The 21,540-nt window shown below is 41.9% G+C and overlaps 2 protein-coding genes across 2 annotated transcripts; one reads left to right on the forward strand and one right to left on the reverse strand.

Moving 5' to 3' along the window:
* Window positions 1-424: 424 nt before the first annotated feature.
* Window positions 425-2,155, forward strand: six6a (SIX homeobox 6a; the record flags this gene model as incomplete). Its single annotated transcript, XM_083683674.1, has 2 exons — window positions 425-996; window positions 1,990-2,155. The coding sequence occupies 2 exons, from the start codon at window positions 425-427 to the stop codon at window positions 2,153-2,155; spliced, it is 738 nt and encodes a 245-aa protein (XP_083539800.1).
* A 16,548-nt stretch (window positions 2,156-18,703) lies between these two features.
* Window positions 18,704-21,047, reverse strand: LOC310814387 (homeobox protein six1b). The gene is made up of 2 exons (XM_083683779.1): window positions 20,315-21,047; window positions 18,704-19,360 (listed from the first exon to the last, which is right to left on the reverse strand). Exons 1-2 carry the CDS (start codon window positions 20,872-20,874, stop codon window positions 19,066-19,068), a joined length of 855 nt encoding a protein of 284 aa, XP_083539905.1. The 5' UTR covers window positions 20,875-21,047; the 3' UTR covers window positions 18,704-19,065.
* Window positions 21,048-21,540: the final 493 nt, after the last annotated feature.

Genomic DNA, 21,540 nt, shown 5'->3' on the forward strand with positions numbered 1-21,540 from the left:
TCAAAATGTTTACATTTTAAAAAGGCGCTGTCGAGCACTGGGAGGTGCTGAAATCTCTTGGCGCTCCTTTCCGCGTGATTGGTAAACTTGACAGTGATTGACGGGCATCCATGGCAACCACGCAACCAATCTGCCAAGTCCAATAGAAAATCAGCAGAGGGGCTGACTGTCTTTTCCCCCTTCAAAATACATCTCGAGTCCAGTTTGTATACTCTTGTACTTTCAACCTACCAAGTTCACCAGCCGAGGCTGCAGTAGTCAGCCAGAGGGCATCGTTCCTCCGTGTTTTTAACGGTTGATCTGTTAACTTTGGGATTGCCTTTTTGTCTGGATTCGACTCCCAGAGAGCGAGAGGGATAGAAGGGTACGCGAGAGAGGGGAGAGTGAGTGAGAGAGAGAGACGGAGGGGAAAAGAGAAGCCTCCATGTTTCAGCTGCCTATCTTAAATTTTAGCCCCCAGCAGGTTGCGGGGGTTTGCGAGACTCTAGAAGAGAGCGGGGACATTGAGCGCCTCGGTCGCTTCCTCTGGTCTCTGCCCGTCGCCCCAGCAGCCTGCGAGGTCCTCAACAAGAATGAGTCGGTGCTGAGGGCGCGGGCCATCGTCGCCTTCCATACCGCGAATTTCCGTGAACTCTACCACATTCTGGAGAACCACAAGTTCACCAAAGAGTCTCACACAAAACTGCAGGCCCTGTGGCTGGAGGCGCACTACCAGGAGGCAGAGAAGCTGCGGGGCCGCCCGCTAGGGCCAGTGGACAAATACAGGGTGCGGAAGAAGTTCCCTCTACCCAGAACGATATGGGACGGGGAGCAAAAAACCCACTGCTTCAAGGAGAGAACCCGGCATTTGTTAAGAGAATGGTACTTGCAGGACCCTTACCCGAACCCTAGCAAAAAGAGGGAGCTTGCACAGGCTACTGGACTTACTCCCACACAAGTGGGAAACTGGTTCAAAAACCGTAGACAAAGGGATAGAGCGGCGGCTGCGAAAAATAGGTATGTACGCTGGATTCTATAGCCTTTGTGTCACGATTCCGTTAACGATGATCTGTGATTACACTACAGCAATTATTGTTTCATTCTTTAACATCTCTCAGACAATCGAGATCGAAAGTACACGCTGTTTATTCAATCTGAGCAATTTTGTGTGGGCAAAATAATCTCAGTGAAATATTGTTTGAATTTGACAATGAAATCTTGATCGAAATTAAGCATGGTCAAAATATGCAAATAACCCATGGTGTAGGCTACATTAAAATGTTTCATGAATAGCCTATTCCTAACTGAAAGGACACGAACGAACCATTTCGAATGCAGCAAATTCATGGCAAATTCCACTGTGTTAACTAGAATTTGATCAATATCAACTCTGTAGATCTGTCAAGAATAGCTACCAGAAATATGATTTGGCCACAATTAAACTACGAAGTCTAAATACAATACTGTACCTTAAATCACTGTCTGTCTGTGATGCGATTCCAGTGTAAAACTGGTCATTCAACACCACTCAGATTATCCCTTTGCCGCAATGCATTTTGTTTGTTTTGACAACTGTCAGTCCTATGCCTTCAACATCATTCAATAACAAACGTAACCTAATTATTTATCTAATATGTCTCTTAACGTCCTAACGTTGCTTAAAGATACAGAAGAGACAACAATAGCGTGATCTACTAATATCTGCGAAACAATTACTGATCTCAATTGAGCATCCTGCTCAAGGTAAAACAACATAAACAAAAAAAAAAGATTTACTATTACAGCTGAGGCACGCTTGACAATGTATGATAAGGATCCTCATTCTTCCATGAGGCCTACAACTACAAGTGTACATGCACTAGGGTCATTTGTAGGCTATGTGCGTGCTTATCGCCCATCAATATCATGCATCAATATCTGATGCATGACTCTGATACAGTGTTTCAATTTGATATCATTACAGAACCATTGGAGTTTTGATTTGAGTTTGCCCTATATTTGTGTGTTTAGGCTACAACAGCAAGGCATGTCCCAAGGCTCGGTTCGGTCTTTGGCGGATGATGAAGGAACCGTCGATCGGCTCGGTCCCGCCTCCAGTCCCGAGGCAAGTTTGTCAAGCAAAGCCGCCACCTCGGCAATCTCTATCACTTCCAGCGACAGCGAATGTGACATCTAATGGCGCACGACGCAGTCCCGAGGAAGAGGATAAATTAACAGGAAATAAATGAAGGGGATCCTGAAAGACAATCTAATAAAAACAGTCATAGTGCCTGCGTTTGAATTTAAAGAAACTGTTCTTCTTTGAAGGCTGCCAAAACATGAAGAATCTGACGGAATGCCCTGTCTTAAAGCTATAGGCTACTTTCATTTTGTTTTCGTTTTGCCACTATGGATGACTGAACCTAATAATACAAGCGGGAAGAAAACATAAAGAGAAATCATATTCATATTCACGATCCCTTTTTTAGGGAGGACTAATAAACAAATGCCTCAAGATGATACTAAAAAAATAAGGAAAAAGGAGAAGACAGTCGAGCGCCTAACCTGCTATTTTCTGTGGGTATTTCATGTTGAAAAGACGCCGTCATATTTTTACTTTACTTTTAAAGTTTTATAAATAATGTTTATTTACCTATTTAAATGATTGGCTGTTAGAATTTGATATTCATTTGCTTGGTGTTTTTAGTATTTACCTTGTGCACAGGTGAACCCGTTGAGCATGTGCGCTTTAGTGAACATGTGTTTCAGTAAAAAAAAAAAAGAAGAAAAAAAAGGTAAAGATAACTTAATAAAATAATTGTTGATCAAAAGAACACAACACTAGTCTTTTTCATTCTTTGATTGGTTATCGAGTAAATATGTAGCCTAAATAATGATGTTTATTTTGGGGCTGCATGGTGGGAGGACATTTTATATAGGGATATGATCTATAACTATTTCACTATTTCACTATTAGCTCGATAAAACGCCATTAGAAATATCGGCATACTCTGAGGCCTGGTGGGAAATGAGATTTTGTACTGTATCATTTGGCTCTGCATTTGAACTGGTGAAGCGGTGTAAAACGTCTGAGTTTGTATCTTAGACATGTTCAATCGCATATTTTACCTTAGATATGTAGATTGAGAAAATGTAGACTGAGAAAAATGTGTTTCCTGTTTATAATGCCACGCTATGTCCCTTGACACGTTTCCGACGTAATTGGCCAACATGCTTCGCGTCATGTAATGCGGCATGACAGCGAGAGGTCAGAGAGAGGCCGGCTCACAAAAGGAGATGGTCTACCGGAGTAAAAACAAATAGGAAGAACACCAGAATATGAAATGCACTCTCGGCTGACAGAAGAGCAGAAATGCCTATTTCGAAAGTGTTGTTATAAAGGTCCTTTAACAGTAAACGTGTGAGGGAATTGGCCCATGCATAGTGTAGACAGGCCATCGGTTTAATCGTTACAGCATCGGTAACGTGCGGAAATATTTCCGATAATTTATTGGGATGCTCTTCAGATATCCCTTGGCTCTAAAACACGTTTTGTTTTTTGAGAAACGAATGTTTGATAATGTAGGCCGATGATTCCCATGAAATACATACAGAAGGCATACAAAATTGGCCTATATGTCACAAACATTTATGTTTACATTTTCCTTTATTCAGATGTATTCAGGATGATGCAGAATACACGAACCAGGCCTACAGCTAAGGGAGCATTGCAGTGCCACTAAATGTGCAAGGTTGCAAGACATGTAGTCGCATGGGGAATGGTACGCCTAAAATATGTAGCTAAGATTGGTGTTTATGATCAACCTTCGCCTATAATACATTCACCATGGGGGCACGTAAACAAGAGCGAAATAATGCTGTAGGCCAAATGCTCAATATCACTTTGGGCGTGCTATTAGCCTAGAGGAGGTCAGATTAAATGAGCAACGTAAACCAACCATGGAACACAGAAGTACTGTTTTTTTCAACTGCTCCAGAGTTCTGGTTTGGGACTAACACCTGGAGTTTCCTCCAATTTGCAATTAATTACAGTAGCGATTGAAAGGGACAAGCTGTATTTTCAAAACGTCTTTCAGCTGGAACAACACAGAAGCCAATGCAGTTTTTCGTTTTCTGGATATAAAGAGAGAGGAAGCAAGTGAGGGGAAGGAAAGGGGGGCTTTGAGTTTCTTTCAAATCATGGGGACAAAATGGCTGAATATTTCCGTTTCTATTGAAAACAAGGGCGACCAGGGGGAATACATGAAAAAGTCTATTTAGCAGTCAATAAGGTTGTCAAACTGGTCAGCGGTAATCAGCGCTAATGATGAGGTCTACGGTCCCCGCGCGAACAAAGGGGCGCTCCCAATGTTTTGTGAGGGGAAGCAACTACGGGTCTCCCTTCAAAGAAAGAACTGCTGTCAGGGTAGTCTGCCAGGGGTACGGAAATCAGAACTTTTGTGAAGTGTGTGTGCGTGCGTGTGTGTGTGTGTATGTGTGTGTGTGTGTGTGTGTGTGTGTGTGTTAGGCAGCTGCTACAATGCGAACTCGTGAGTTGGGCGATTAAAAGGATTTAATTACCAATTGATTGACTGTTTTCTGACTTGTACGTTTGTACCAGTCATAATACATTAATTGTGCCCCAATAAACATGGCACATTTGAAGAATAATGAGGAATAGGCATTTTCTCAATATTAGGACGTTTTATAGATAAGTAGCCTAAATCGGGGCAATTTCTAAGACACCATTGTTTACATTTGCGCCTATCTTGGTTTCTTGGAACAAGATATCCGTATATAGGCTATGTTTTTTTTTATGAGTACACAACATAAAAGCATTTCTTAATTTGACAAAACGGTGTCTATCTCCTGAACATTAATCATGATTCTGTTATAGGCTACGACTGTTTGGCTATACGTCTTTATTGTGATCGAATCTGTCAAAGCAGTTCAGCAGCGAGACACGATATGATACGAGCTGGTGTCAGCACTAGTGGGCCACGTCTCCCGCAGCTGCGACATGATAGTGTCTGGTCAGATAGACAACCACCTAGCACAACAAAAGCCTATACATATATGATGCACTGGTCTTTTACTTTTTCAGTGTAACAGTTACTGTTATATTAAGTTTATAATTTATTAACATTTGCTTCACCGGTGATAGCAAGATATCGTTCCGGTGTAGTAACAATAGTCTCCAACTCAAAAGCCGCAGGCCTAATATTTTTTGAATGCTTTTCCAAAATGTACTCAACTGTTGCTTTATTATTTTGTATTACAGTATGACTCCAGATACACCTTTTTCTATTTCTAATTTGATTGTTCACATAGGCCTAGCTCTACAGAAAAGCGATTACATGTAGATGGGTTACGGTGTATGATGAATGTATGGGCCCTGTGTGTGTGTGTGTGTGTGTGTGTGTGTGTGTGTGTGTGTGTGTGTGTGTGTGTGTGTGTGTGTGCGTGTGTGCGTGTGTGCGTGTGTGTGTGGGCTACCAACATTAACCAACTGTTAAATAGTAAGCTACATTAGTTTGCTTAGCATATGCACGTTCTAACGTAACAATGTATTTTACTACAGCGTTATTACACAGGTAAGGTAACTTCATGTACCATTTTTATTATGCACTATATGATGTTACTATTATCATTATATAATCATTATTTTCAATTATTTAATACAGGCACAACAACAATAACAATAAAAACAACAATAATCATAATAATAATAATAATACACTATTGATCATAACAGTAATTATATTATTATTATTGTTGTTATTATTATTATTATTATTATTATTATTGTTAGTTAGTGTTATTACTGTTATTATTATTATTATTATTATTATTATTATGTTGTTGTTGTTGTTGTTATCAATGACGTTTTACATATTAATAAAAAAGATTATGGTTATTGTTGTACATGTTGTAGGCCTATACATTATAGGCCTATCTTATCGTTGTTGTTGTTGTTGTGGTTGTGGATGTTGTTGTTATCATGCTACGAAAATTGCCAAAATATTTCTTTTTCCCAAACATGAATATCGAAACAACTTTCCATGGAGTCGACCATTCACCTCTAGAGTTTATTTCCTGCTCTCTAAAGCGGGTGAGGCCATTGAATGACGGAGAAACATAAGTGCATTTAAGAGCCTTGTCCTCGGCCCTCTTGATTAGCGAAGCTCCCAAGGAGGAGCCCCTACTGCCTATGCATCACGCTGCACCCTCTCCTGTCCTGTCTCTTTGCCACTATATGTTCTTTTCATTTGAGCACTCTCTCTTCGCGAACTTGTCTCTGCCAAACGTCTGTTAGTTAAAATCTATTGTTTTGTTCTTCTTAGTTTGAATTTCACAATTTTAGATGAGATATCTTGCCTATATGAACTTACTGTGTTATCGGCTGGAGTCGGGGAGTCTATACAAGGAGTCTATTCCTGCCCGTTCATTCAGCGAAAGCAGTAGGTCTACATTCACCAGGAATATAGCCAACTATCAATACCTCTATTTCAAAATGAATAAATCCCAAATGTTTTCTAAATTGCTTCCCTGTAGTTAGGCCTAGTCCAATATGTTTATTTGTGTTGGTCTCGTAACTTGTTTTATTGATGTTTTTTCTTGACGGGTCATTGTTTCTTCAAAAGCAATTCACAATTAGTTTATTCTGTATTCAAGTTTATAGGCTACACATTGGACACAGGCCTATTATAGACAAGAAATTGCATGAATAGGCTTCAACTGTTCACAGTAGATATTGAGAATGCTAAGGATGACCTCTGGTGGTGAGATTGGGTGATACTCCTGCTGACAGGAGACCAAGCTTTCATGAAGCGTACACACACACTTAGAAAAAAAGGTTACTCAGAACCAAAATGGTTCATCGGCTGTCCCTGTGGGAGATCCATGTAGAAGCCTTTCCACAGAGGGTTTTACATGAAAAGGGTTGTTCCACAGATACAGCTGAATAACCCTTTAGGAAGCCTTTTTCTAGAGCATGTAGGCATAAGTAGTGGGAATGAATTGTTCATACATTTAAAGTTGTAATCCATTAGCATAGCCTACATTATGGCGTTCAGAAATATACTGTGGCCGATCAAATAGGCCTAGGATACAATAGATCAAATATAATATCTTCTCTCATACTACCCACAATGCCCCAAAGCTGTAATAATATTTATCTTAACAAACTGTCTTGAGCCTAATGCGTGAACTGATTTACCTATGTCCGCCACGCACAACATCATTATTAAAGACAAACCATTTAACACAAAGTAAATCAAATAAATACAGAAACAATAACACGTTTTTGCTCAAAGACGTGTGTAACACGGTGGCCTTGATCGTATTTCACCGCAGCGCCTCCTTGGTTTGAGCAACGGCGTTAAGGATGAAGCGTGAACGCGGGCGGCGCAGAGCCTTTTCAGCACCTTGGACAGAGGCAGCGCAAGCCCCACTTGAAGAACCGCCTACATAGTCAAACCTCTGGCATATCCGTACGCTCTTTGCAATTCTTGACAAAATGTCGTCGTAAACAATCGTTTGGTAGCTAAACCATTTTTGTTAAATGAATCATTTCAGTGTTGAGAAAATAATGTGGCAATTTGAGCACCATGCTATTATTCCTTTCGCCATGAATATCAGGGCCCTGTGCGATAATTATTAGCCTGAACTAAAGTATAGCAATGTTTCTTGTGACTGTTGACGATGCTGTTTTTATGCCTATCTGTTACTAAATCAAATTAACTTTGAGTAAAGTGAGTATTATGTTGTTTTCTTCTCAATTTCACCATATATGCATGAAACAACCCTGCTAATCCTCTGGTTTGGAGTAGAGTAGCGCAGACTCCACTACAGTATTTCAGCAATGGATGGAGGTGTGTGGCACATGACTTGTTTGACCCACGGGTGGACAGTGTGTGTGTGTGTGTGTGTGTGTGTGTGTGTGTGTGTGCGCGCGCGCGCAGTGTGTGTGTGTGTGTGTGTGTGTGTGTGTGTGTGTGTGTGTGTGTGTGTGTGCGCGCGCGCGCGCGCAACTGAATGTTCGGGTTACACTATTCAGACTGTGAAGGAAACAAACGGCCCAGTATTCCAAAAATGTTTAATCTGGATCAGAATGATCAGAATTGTTTTTTGCTATACAGGATCAGATCTATCTGTCTGATTTTGAGTAGTAGCAAAAAAAATAATCTGGATAATTCTGATCCAGATTACAAGTTTTGAAATACTGAGCCCAGAGCAGCATTAATCAACATGTCCTAATGGGTCACATGGGAATTGGGCCCACTATTTGTGAGGTTCATGTTGCAGTTGCATTCTTTATATTTCAATACCACTTTACTCCAATCCAATCTCTAGTATTTTCAAGATTTTTTACCAGAAATCTTCATAAAAAAAACCTGCAGGTTATTACTATCAGATGTAATAATCCCTACTTCTATCACTGTTAACACAGAAGTTACATCAAAAACTGATTATGGAGAGGCACTTATCCTTGATAATGAACTGGCTCTTAATACTGCTGCCTATTCAGTGGTTTGGAGATCTCTGGTAATGCTTTGGTTTAATTGAAGCAGTCAGGAACTGATTTTGAACTCCTCCTGAATGCCTTTAACAGTGCATTGACTCCAGTCCCTTAAGTGTTGTATAAGTTTGTCTTAAAGAACTCAATTTGCCTACCCACCGCCCTTAATCATCCTCTCTTCATGCTGTAGATTGTACTTTTCGCATTGCTTCAGACAGATCAATACTCTGTGTCTGCTTGGGCCTGCCTGCCTCGCTCGCAGTCTGTCATTTGTTACAAGATACAATGTGAATAATATGAGGCAATTATCTGACTGCTGTGAATCTAGTAAAGTCAATCAATGTCCATATCATGATGACTTTCTATGCACACAAAGAGACTAATGTGAACTTGGATCCTCTGTCAATTTCCCTGACTCAAACAATTATTAGCAATAAGTGGACATTGTTTTGACAGGCGCTGGTGAAAGTTCTGTAGAATTATGGAGAAAAAAACGTGACGAGGAAATGATCGGAAGAACACACGCTGGCTTGGAAAAAAGACGCATCTCACAAATGACTGTGATGCATTGTGGGGGTTCTATTGACAGGGGATACACAAAGCATGCTAGGTCAGCTTACCTCCAGAAAAGTGAAACACTTTTCAGTCTATATGATTGCTGTTGGAATCTTTAAGTGTTGATGGATAATTGTTTACTCCAAGCCAAGAATGATACTATTTTGTTTTTTTATCATATTTACACAGTTTTCAGAGATAAAGGATGCTCACGGTATACTTATGTTATCACATTTTAGTATATAAGTGTGTACGATGTATATATAATATACTGATATACAGTAAATGTAACCGGCATGACCTCATCCTTAAACTGATCTTTAATCTGGTTTAATCTCACTGCAACAAGTATGTCATTTGGATCAAACATAATCAATACAAGGTTAAAGCTCAGAGCTCTCCCTGATTATGATCAATTCTACAATAAACATATTTTGCACAGTATGAACAAGAGCTCAAGTGTTCTTTCCTTTTCTTTACAGCCAAAGCAGCATTGCTGTCACACACCAAGGTGTAAAGTTAAAATACATACATGTTTGATAATATTACACATGTTAAAGGCTTTAGGCTAAACATTTCTAAACTAAACTGCTAATTCATGTTCCCGTTCTATGATTCCTTGAAATGTCAAAACCATGGGATAATATAAAGACGAGGAATGCGACCAAGCTGAGTGGGGAATATTATTGACCACTAGATGGAGACAGAGACCAGGAAAAGTCATCGGAGAGGACACGCTTGCTCATTGTTCTAAAATAGTAACTTGTATGCTTGTACGCATTTATCAAAACACATTCATTGTTATGCAATGCTATCTTGTTATGTTTTGGAGCATGATGTCGAACATAGTAACTACATTGTCTCATTAATTGTTATCTGTGTTATCTCATTAATTGTGGTCTTCTGTGGCTCAGTTGGTAGAGCATGGCGCTAACAACACTTAGGTTGTGGGTTTGATTCCCACTGGGATCATATATACTGAAATGCATTCACTCACTGCAATATAAGTCGCTTTTGATAAAAGCGTCAGTTAAATGGCATATATTGTTACTTGGTTAATTTTGGTAGCAGCGTCTCAGGTGACAGTGAGCCTCACTTTCACGCTATGTCTGTTGTACATAGTTGTTTTGCTATGAACACAGTCTTTGCTCCCTCACTCTCTTACTGTTTTTTTATTCCTTTATACAAACATGTATGTATTGCACCGTACAGCAGCCGACTGTATTAAAATACTATACCACTACGCACGGAACCCCCTGCATTTCCATCTTTCGATAAACGTTCACCTTTAAGTGCAGCAGGTCACATGAGTTGCCCTGGTTACACACACACACACACACACACACACACACACACACACACACACACACACACACACACACACACACACACACACACACACACACACCCGCATACACACACACACACCCGCGCACACACACACACACACCCGCACACACACACACACACACACACACACACACACACACACACACACACACACACACACACACACACACACACACAGTATTGTAGCTTGCAGCTGCTCAACTTTGCCACAAGATGGCACAGAAGACCATTGGAATGTGTGGGCTCAAATAATAAACTGTATCTAAGCTAGAAGGAGATCAGAATCAGGATTCGTTTTTACAAATCCAACAATAACAACAACAACAACAACAACAGTTACAAGCACTAAACATGAGAAATCCACAGACTTCTATTATACATATTGATCATGATATCAAATCTCAAATCCACACCTGCCGTCACTGACTATGATTGTTGAAACAGCTTCTAGACTTTCCAGAGCAGAAAATACCCCACAAGAGAAAGTCAGATCTACCTTGTTTGTGTCTCTTTCTGTTGTGTGGATTTGTGCATGCACATACAGTAATAAGCATGTGTGTCTATGAGCATGTAATGTTTAAAATGCATGGAAGAATTCAATATAGTTGAGAATAATTGTGTACTAGAATAGTGCATTTTGCATTTTGTGTTTTGATGTAATAATGGTATAGGCCTACAATATAAGTACACAAGTGAATGTCAGTGTACGAAAGTGTATATAGACTGTAAACTATCATATGGTTGAGGGTGTGAATGTATACATGTCTAAGACAGTGTGTTGGCAGTGCAAGTGCACCAGTTGGGATTCCGAGGGTCTATATTTAAACTCCTTGGTCTCTAGTTTCTGCAGCTGTCACCAAGTTTAAGTTCAGCACCTTGAGCTTTTCTCAGACTGCTCTTGGGTGATAGTTATAAACCTGCCAAAACTTAAGAGAGAGTGACGGAGAGGGACTCTCTCTTACACTTGAGCCTCTGCCTCTTGATCCTGCAGAATGTGCATACTGTTTCATCAGCAGAACATCCCTGTTCAATATGTCATCCCTCTGTGCACAAGTGACTGCCTTCACTCACAGCTGCTATCCACCATTCCTGTCAGCTATCTGTAGCCAACTCAGCTTTTGGTCAGCAAATTAGTCTGATGAATATCACTTATTCATATATAGTTTATTCAGATCAACTGATCAACCTGTCAGCAGAAAATACAATAATACAAACATAACCTGACAGTCAAGGCCTACTGTCTGATATGTTGTTATAATAAATAAATGACTTGGCCAAAGAAGGGCGGTATGGTTGAGCAGTGTGTGAAGCTTACCTACCTTCACCTTCGAGTCAGAAGCCGGAGGAGCCAAGAACAGCTGCAGAGGAAAAGTGACGTTGGTCTACTTGAAGCATTCGTCATTTTGTGGAGTTCTGGGTGAGACGTCTGACTCTTTGAATCAGCCTGACAGATCCAATGACCACGCGTCCGTGCACGTGCCACGTTAATTGTTTTGTGAGAAATTCAGGCTATTTCAAGTTAACCTCCTATACAACTATAAGGCCAATTCGCAATTGCGCATGCGCGCATCGACCCGTATCTGCTTCGGTGCTTGTCTCATAACCGCATATAAATCCCGATTCCCTTCTGCATAAAATGACGACAAACTGTCACATTATTTTCGCGTCCTTTAGGGCCTACTCAAGATAATCGCGGCTATGGAAAACTAGAGTCACGCTAAACATTCCTTCCCATGTGCTGGTAAGTTCTTCTCACAATTGCCATCCTATTATAAGGGTATGTTCTTGCCACGCACGCACACACACACACACACACACACACACACACACACACACACACACACACACACACACACACACACACACACACACACAACTACACACACACACACACACACACACCAGCGAGTAGCCTATGATTGCATGGTAATGATGATAGTGTTCTCCAGTTCCTTCTTGCTATCCTCCCTGGTGCCAGGAGTCGCTGGTCTTAAATATGCAGCAGTGCATACAGGAGTGGACACGGGCTGCTGGCTTAGACAGTTCAATATCGCCAGTGAACATTAGTGGCATAAGTGCCCTATAAAGGTGATTATCAGTCACGCTGGCTGCTGTGTGTGGTGTGGAGTCTGGAGGGTCCTGTCCAGTGGCAGTGCCGTCCCTAATAACCGAGCTTAGCTGGCATTCCACACACAGTGGCACTAAGGGGGAGCGGTAGCCCAGGGAGAGCCTGGTAATTACCCAGGGCCACTGTCACCACGCAGCGAATGCACAGCTCAGCGGGGACAGGCCAACCAGGACATTTTTTTAACCCCTTCCCGGTCCCACCGCCGGTACAGGTGCCAATCAAGGAGGGTTGGCTGTTGATGACTACTGGTGAGGTGCATCGTGTTGCCGATCAAGTTCTACCATATCCATCACTTCAGCTGAGGTTGAGGATGACACCAATGACATCTTATGGTTGTCTTTAGTTTTGTCTTGCTGTAGGATGTTACACAGGGAGGCCGTCTAGGCTGCACGGCCCGCAGTCCATCTGTGAGGCGTGGGGATGAGAGGATGAGAGGATGAGAGGAAGAATGAGAGGTGAACACAGAAGTGGACGGGAGGACATGTCGGATGAGGAGGAGGAAGGAGAAGAAATAGAAATGCATTAATCTCTGCTCTCTCTCTCTCTTTTGATGTTCTTATCAGGGTGTATCAGGCGGTTGTTTTTTTTTGCTTGAAAGAAATAAAACACACACACACATTTTCTCTCTCTCTCTCTCTCTCTCTCTCTCTCTCTCTCTCTCTCTCTCTCTCTTTCTCCTGGTCTCACATAACCAGAGCATAACCAGCGAACCTCTCCTGAATGACGAGTCACAAAGGCATTCCCTCAGGAGAGGCTTGCTGGAAACATTGGACAGGATTTGGACGTTTATTTTCCTTAGAGCACGCGTATCTGTGGGATAGGGGTCCCGTATTCAGAGTGCTGCTCCAGTAATTCTGAGTTCATAGCAGTTCCCAGCCCCCTCTTTGTCCGTTTCTCCCCTCTCTCACAGTGCTCATTTTTCTTCTCTGCCTATTTCTATTCTTTCTCACCTCGATCCACCCCCTTACTATCTCCGGCTCTCTTTTTCCCACTCTCGTGCACTGCCTGATTTTCTCACCCTGTACCCTTTTCTCGATGCTTGCACTCTGGCTACTTTTTCTTTAATTTTCCCCTCTATCCCTGCCTTTCTTTCTCTCTCCTCTCCTCCTCTCTCTTCCCCCCTCTCTCTCTCTCTTTCCCACTCTGTCTCCTCTTACTTTAATTTCCCCCTCTCTCCCTGACTTTCTCTCTCCTCTCCTCTCCTCTGCTCTCTCTTCTCCTCTGTCTCTCTCTCTCTCTCTCTCTCTCTCTCTTTCTCTCTCTCTCTCTCTCTCTCTCTCTCTCTCTCTCTCTCTCTCTCTCTCTCTCTTTTCTCCTCTGTCGCTCTGTCTCTCCCTCTCTCTCTCTCTCTCTCTCTCTCTCTCTTTCTCTCTCTCTCTCTCTCTCTCTCTCTCTCTCTTTTCTCCTCTGTCGCTCTGTCTCCCCCTCTTCTCTCTCTCTCTCTCTTTCTATCATCTGCAGGCTAAAATAGCCAGAGCAGATTTCTCTGGGCCTTTTGTCCCTGCTCAGGGAGACGTTTGGCACACAGAGGATCGTGTTACAACTTTCATTTCCTGAAATATTTTTTTGGAGGAACCAACAAGGGTATTTTATCCTGTGCTCGAGTACAAGGATAAGGGGAGAGGGGACCAGCATGGCAGCTCGAGTTCTGGAACCTGTCACTCCCGTGTCCCCAAACAAACACAAACTGCATTTAGCAGCAGGGTCTGGGGTCTGGGGGTGGGGGGTGGTGGGTGTGGTTTGGGGATGGGGGGTCACTTGAGCTGTTTGTGAACCCCTGGGGTAGGTGAGGTGATGGCTCATGGGACTGTGAGGTAGATTTCATTATCCTGGCGTATCCTATACCACTTCCTCTTGTTGTGTCTGTGTGTGCCCCAAAGCCCCTGGGGGCTCTGCAGCCAGGTAACATTAACTCTGTCAGCTAACCATTGGGTGGGTTCAACAAGGATGGTTTTATGACAAATATCGCTCATTATTTCTACAATATTTATATTCTCATATATTTAGATTAAATTGTGTGCCTACGACTAGAGTCTTGATTCCTTTACATTGAAAAAATTACATTGACCTTTAGTAGTTTTGTTTGGAATCATTCCCCTCATATATACTGCAGCCACAACGCACCCCTCAGTTACGCATTCCCCTTTCACCTCACCCCCTTGTCTCACCTTCTCTCACAGCCTTTTGTGTTTCACCTTACACAAGTTTACATGAGAACACAACAACACACAGAATTACTGAGGATAGTGATAAGAACTGACTATAAGAACTATGAGTTCACTTGTAAAAAAAAACCAAACTTGAATTGGCACAGGATAACAAGAGCTGACAGTGGGGGAAATATTCAGTTCCAACATCCCAGACTGAAGTCACTTTCCTGTGTTCAAAATTCAATATAGAAAAAAAAAAATCGAGATATCGCTTTTCCTGCTAAGCTCCCAAAATACCGATATCTGATTCTGTGAAACCAGAGACGAGCTTTGTCTCTGTTAGGGTGGGTTACATGAGCCTGGGCCTTCCAGGCATATTTCTTTTTAAAAAGCCCTTTTTCAAAGGCATCAGAATCGAGTTGCATCTTGTCCTCCACCTTTATTATTTGTAAAGATATGAAAATTCCCATTTGTCAAATGATCTACATGCCCTTCATTTGACACAAGACATGCTATCTTACATCCTAATAGTCTGGGATCATCAAGAGTCTGTGCTCCTCCTTGTCTTTGAACTGCAGGTCATGCATCACTCAAGCAGTCGGAGATAGAGATAAATATTTCTTTCAGCTTTGCCACCAGGAGCTTCCTGTGTACCAGCGGCATCCTACTGCCGTGCTTGTCTGAGGAGACTGTCTTTTGCTGTCAGTATATACATTTTGACAACATACAACACACTCAACATTTACCAGTGCATACTAGGGAGAGCAGCTGTCCAATAGTGTTGCACAGCATAGGAATATTGACTGAATTTTGCATTCAACACCAAAGCGTTTCAAATGTTGGGATGTTGTTATCAGGGATGTATCATGCTGTTGTATCTTTTTTAGCTTGAAAGACATAGAGCTCGCACACACACACACACACACACACACACACACACACACACACACACACACACACACACACACACACACACACAGCATTAGTCTGCCTCTGGGGTTGGCCAAGCTGGAGCGTTGTCAGATCCATGCATCATTGGTAAGGAAATCTCCCCACAAGCCGCCCCCCCCCTCCTTCCTCCCCCTCCCTGCGGCAGACCTGAAAAGAACCTTTTGTCCCTCATCACCCCCCTGCCCCCCCCCCCCCCCCCCCAAGCCCACACCCCTCATACAGCCTGTGGTTATGGATACCTGGGATTGTCTCACACGATGCTCCCATGTGGGGGTAAGGCTACCTGCAGCCATTAGACCTGAGAGAGCCAGTCTGAGAGCAAGGTCCTTACCTTTGCTTTTGTCCTCTGTGTAGATGGATACTTGGTGGTACTGAATGCATGCCTGCTCACCAAAGTATGACAAATAAAACCTTCTCTCACACTTTTTGAGGGATGGTGTAGTTGAATTTACTCCTGGTGTTTATTTACACTCGACAAGGCCTTTCCTGCTACTGATTTAGGGCCACTGCTAGGGCCACTGCTTGCGCCCATGAAAAACAAAATGGCCTTTTGATTACTCTCCTGGCCATTAGCAGCTGCTGTTACTGGCACCAGTGAGCTTACCGTAGACCTGATGGCACATCCAGCATTGATGAAGGAGACCATAGGCTGAGGCCTAGTCTTACACATGCTCACTGCACTTGTTGGAGCTAAAAAAGAGGCCAGCTGCAGTAGAATTAGTGGGTCTGTCAGTGTTGACCGTCCTGTCTAAATGCAGAGCGTGTGTTCATTTGGAATTGGAAGTGTGGGATTCAGGTGTGATTAAAAGCCTTGTCAGAGTTTCCGCAAGGGATTGAATAGATAGCCTGTTGTTTACACATCCTGCAAAGGTGACTTTGATGGCTTCACTCTCATATGGCACATAGCCTATTAATCTCCTCTGTGTCCGTCCTTTACCGGACACGTTGTTCCTAGATTAACAGGTATGCACATCTGCGTTGGTGACTTTGCTAGAACCTATTTGCTAATGCGTGACATCGTATTCTCTTAAATGTGAGATATCTTGTAGATTTTGTCAGAAGTGTATTTTTTTTTCCTTCTGACGAATATGAAAGGTTTGCTGCCCATTGTTTGTGGGCAGACTGCAGAGTGTAAAACTACATTCACGTCACTGGCAAACCTTTTTATAGCACAAACGTTAACATAGACTGAGAGGCTTCTCTTCTGTGTCTTCTGGATGAATCAAAGAGACTGGGTTGATGTAAATCTAGCGATTCTTGCTTTATTTTCGAGTTCACATGAGGTCCAAATGCCTTTTTAGATTTAACGGATACAATTTATATACAGGGAATCCCAAGGCATAACTATAGTCAAATTGCATTGAATAGTAGTCCAAGTCTATTATTGGAAAACATTTTAAAATGTAGGCCTAACTTAGCCCTATCAATTAAAAATATGAAATGTTTAGCTGCGAATGGTAAATATTCAGAGCTCAACATTCACTCGCCGTAGTCATGATAGATTTAGAAATAGTCCCAAATGACAAATGCCTCCGAGATGCAGACTGCCCCAGGGTTCCGCTGGTATAGCCGGGCATAGCCCGAGCAATCTTCGCAATCAGGCTCTAATGCTAGCAGCAACTGGTTCAGATTATGCTCAGGAAATCCTCGGTGCTCTCTGTTCAAAACAATTTACCCTGACATGAGCCGAAGGGGTAGGGGGTGGCTCCGTAGGAGGTGTCCTCTGTTACCAGAATCTTTTTGAGTGTAAGTGAGAAAATAAGTTTCAAAATATGACGCAGATATTTGGTCTAGGCCTATAAAGTATAAATGGAAAACCTCTAGCCTATTCACAGTCGCCTGCTTCAATGCCAGGTCTCTAAGAATAAGACGTATTTGTGTCTTATAATAGGAAGCAAAACATGAGCATATTATTAATAGACGAACTGTATTATTATTATTTTTAGACAAACTGTATTGTTGTTGTTATTATTATTATTATTATTATTATTATTATTATTATTATTATTATTACTATTATTATTATTATTATTATTATTAGAAGTAGTATTATTATTATTAGTAGTAGTAGTAGTAGTAGTAGTAGTAGTAGTACGTAGTACAGTGTAGTTCATAACAAGGATAACAGACTATGCAGGTTTAGAAAATGGTTGGGCTTTTTCTTTAAATTTCTTATGGACCAGAAAATACAATTTTAGAGAAATTACATCTATTTTTCGATGTAAATTGATTGGCATTTTTCTCCTCAGACCACAGATAAAAGATCCGCGCGTGAGTGCGCCTTCCGCAGATGGTGTCGCTTTTCCGTGGCCCAGAACCGACAGAACAAACACTTGGAGAGAGCAAAGTAAACACGGCAACACAGACCTAATGATCCACAGCGCTCACGGAGCACGGGCGAGAGCCAGGCTTCGCCTTGGGCAAAACACGGCTTTAAATATCATCAACAAAGCGACCTTACTATGCGCATACCTCCATAGCCTATTTAATTGAATTAGAATTTTGGAGCCAGTATATTCCCAATCCGGAAGTTGTATTGTTATTATGGATTATTTTTCATGTTTTTGGTTTCAGCGTTTACCTCTTGTGAAGTGTAATGTTGAGTAAAATGTAGGCTAATAATGAGAGTTCAAGCATGTCAATTTTGTCCGAAAAAGTATAACCGTGAGTTTAGGCCTATAGGCATAGGTTTCATCCAAAGAGACAATTCTCTCAAGTGGTCTTCATTTTCGAATAGGGTCTGGCGTTGACATGTGACCACGACAAAATGTTAGTAGTATAGGACTAATTTAAGACATTGTTTCTTAGTCTATATGCCTATAGTAGGCTATTAGTACTACCATATATGCCTATAGTAAGCAATAGTACTACCCTGTCAAGTGATAAATAACGAGCGTTGTTTTTCCTTTCATTAAATTTACATACATTTTGGCTGTGCAGTAGACTTTTACGTTTTATTTAGTCCATTTGGATTTCGAATAGACCTACATGTTTTTTTAGCCATGCTATCTTTTAGGGATAATCCTGTAAAATGTAACTTAACGACTATTTTAATGAGTGGACATACAAAAAATACACATGAGACAAATATTAAGCTTTTGTTTTATTGGAAACTAATAATCATGACTCTAATGAAAACGCCGCTTCTTAGTTTCCATAGCAGGAAGTTGCTATACATTTTATTTTAACAAAATATCATAAATTAAGCAAATGGGCAGTCCAGTTAAGTGTTTCGTTGAGTTAAGAGTTCGTAAAAGGGGGGCCTGGTTGTTTTTTCACGGGCATGAAGGTATAGGATAAGGATAAGCGCATAAAAGAATTGCGTTATAGTTCTAACCAAATTTAACGACAGACAAGTCAGTCTATAGTTATAAGGTACCATAGTGTAATTTCATATATGTACTCAATCTGATATAGTTATCAGTCTTTTCAAAGACATAATCAAGTAGCCTTTAGGACCCTAGATCCACAAGGCTAGATGTTAAAGGTCCCAGCAGCGAGTCTTGGAGTTGATGCGGGTGTCCATGCATTCCATGCACCGACTGTGCGGCACCGAGGCCCGACATAGGGTAACTAGAGGCGCCGGGGTGACTCATGTTTCCCTGGAGCAAAAGCACAGAGTTCTGATCGGGGCTTTGCGGTGGTGAGAATTCATCTTCCGAGCTGGACATGAGCGACTTGCCGCCATCGAGGGGAGACAGCTGGTTCTGTTTGTTGTTGCCGGCGTTGTTATTTTCGCTGTTCTCTCTGAGGAGGGAAGATATTGAAAAATTAAAAGAAATATACACAATGATAACACTGATAGGACGACTTTCATGTGGCCTAGCTCAGAGTTTACAATATTAACACTAATAGCCCACAGTCAACATATATAGGTCAATATTTAACATCTCGACTGTAGGCTTATAATCTTCTCATAACAATTTGACCATCCTGTTGTGTAAAAACAGCAAAGAAAAAGGATGTTAGTCTTGCTATCTCGTAGGATAGTCTCTGCGATTGTGTGCTATATTGTGGATGTGAAAGATATTTTCACCATAGCACTTTAAGAGGCCTTTTTAGACATAAGCTTAGGCTACAAGATTGAGGCCTTTTTACAAATATATGGGAAAGAAAATGTTTTTTCAATGAATATTCCACCAGATTATGTGTTATTGTAGATTTCATGCGCAACATAACATAATCGAAATATATCACACCCAACTCTTTTATTTCCCATGTCAAAATATTTCATATCTCGGCCACTGAAATAAATCGTGACCTGTAGCTTAGCATAGCCTTGGCTAAACATTTGTACGTTTGCATTTTCTTTGGATGTAAGAAAATATTACCAACCTATCGAAATGACATTAGCATTTGCATAAGTTAATATAAGGACCAATGGGTCAATTTCTTGTCAAATGTGAGAGTAAGCTAAAGCGAAGCATATAGGTTTTGGAGTATCACGGTATTTCCTGAAAAGTGTTTGAGATTTAACTCAATTGAATTGTCTTGTTAGGCCTATAAATCCACACGAACATTATTTAGGCCCTTTGGCATTAGGGTATGCCAGTTAAAGACAGTAAAACTGTTTTTATGTGGAAAACATATATATTTAAAAATCCAGCTCTAAGAAATCGATACTGTTCGGTTTGATGTTATCCGACTAATTTATTTAGGTTGATATGCAGAATGTGTATTACTTTTGTAGTCAAAACATACCTTTCTTTAGCCTCTGCGGCTCTGTCTCTCTGGCGTCTGTTTTTGAACCAGTTGCTGACCTGCGTAGTGGTCAGTCCCGTGGCTTCGGCCAGCTCCCTTTTTTCCCGTGGGGAGGGATAGGGATTGTGCGTGTACCACTCTCTCAGAACACCCCTGGACTTCTCCTTAAAGCAGTAACTGGTCTCCTCGCCGTCCCAGATCGTGCGGGGCAAAGGGAATTTCCTTCGGACCCTGTACTTCCCCACGGCTCCAAGTGGCCGGCCGCGCAATTTCTCCGCCTCCACGTAGTGCGCTTTCAGCCAAAGCTGCTGCAGCTTGGGATGATTGTGAGGGGAAAACTGATGGCTTTCCAGGATCTTATAGAGCTCTCTGAAGTTCCCTCGGTGGAAGGCGACCACCGCCTTCGCTTTGAGTACGCTCTCATTCTTGTGGAGGTGGTCGCAAGCGGGGAGAGACCAGAGGAAACGACCAAGCCTCTCCAGGTTCCCTCCTTGTTGCAGCACCTCACAGACGCAGGCGACTTGCTCCTGAGTAAACCCAAACGACGGTAATATTGACATGATGTCTGCTCTCACTCCTCCGCCCAAAGATGGTATCCAAAATGATGCCGAGAGTTTGTCGTTTCTGTGTCTGTATATTTTTTACTTGTTTGTTGTTGTGTTCCAGAACCCAGTGCAATCCGTCCGCGCAATATCCACTCCACCCCTGATGCGCACGGGAGATTCGGATGTTGATTGTTGGGACAATTTGTTCCTGTTGGAGATATGTCAGGCTTAAAGAGAGCGCAGCGCGATTCGTTGATTGGCTCTCCCTCTGCCCTATACCCTGGCAGCCGAGCAGAACTGAGTTTGCAGCTCCGTTTCCTCCCTGGAGGGAGTACGTCAGGGGCTGAAATCGGAGCCCCCCCCCACCCCCAACCCCTGCGTTGGCTGTGGGATCAGAGGTACCTAAATGCTAATCAATTATTACAGACCTCTTAAAAGCCATTTTTTACCATGTTCTTCATGCAGTCTCATTTTTTAGCGAGCTGCAGGCTTGCCGATTCTTCGATAGAAGGAAGGAATCGATGAATAGATTAAGTCATCTATTGCATCCCCATGTATTATTAATTATCACCGTTAACGCCCCTCATTTTGTCACCAGGTTAATAGTACGCATATTGTACATTTCCTATTTTCATAGTCTATTAATTAACAAGTAGTTTATTTTATGAGGTGATATAATTT

The sequence above is a fragment of the Argentina silus genome, assembly GCF_951799395.1.
Source record: "Argentina silus genome assembly, chromosome: 13".
NCBI lineage: Eukaryota > Metazoa > Chordata > Actinopteri > Argentiniformes > Argentinidae > Argentina > Argentina silus.

Bases quoted from the DNA above. Each gene is read 5' to 3' on its own strand.
- LOC310814387 (XM_083683779.1), bottom strand. From the start codon at position 20,874: ATGTCAATATTACCGTCGTTTGGGTTTACTCAGGAGCAAGTCGCCTGC. The intron at 19,361-20,314 runs GTATGTTTTGAC...TTCCCTCCTCAG, and splicing joins GCCGCAGAGGCTAAAGAAAG to AGAGAACAGCGAAAATAACA.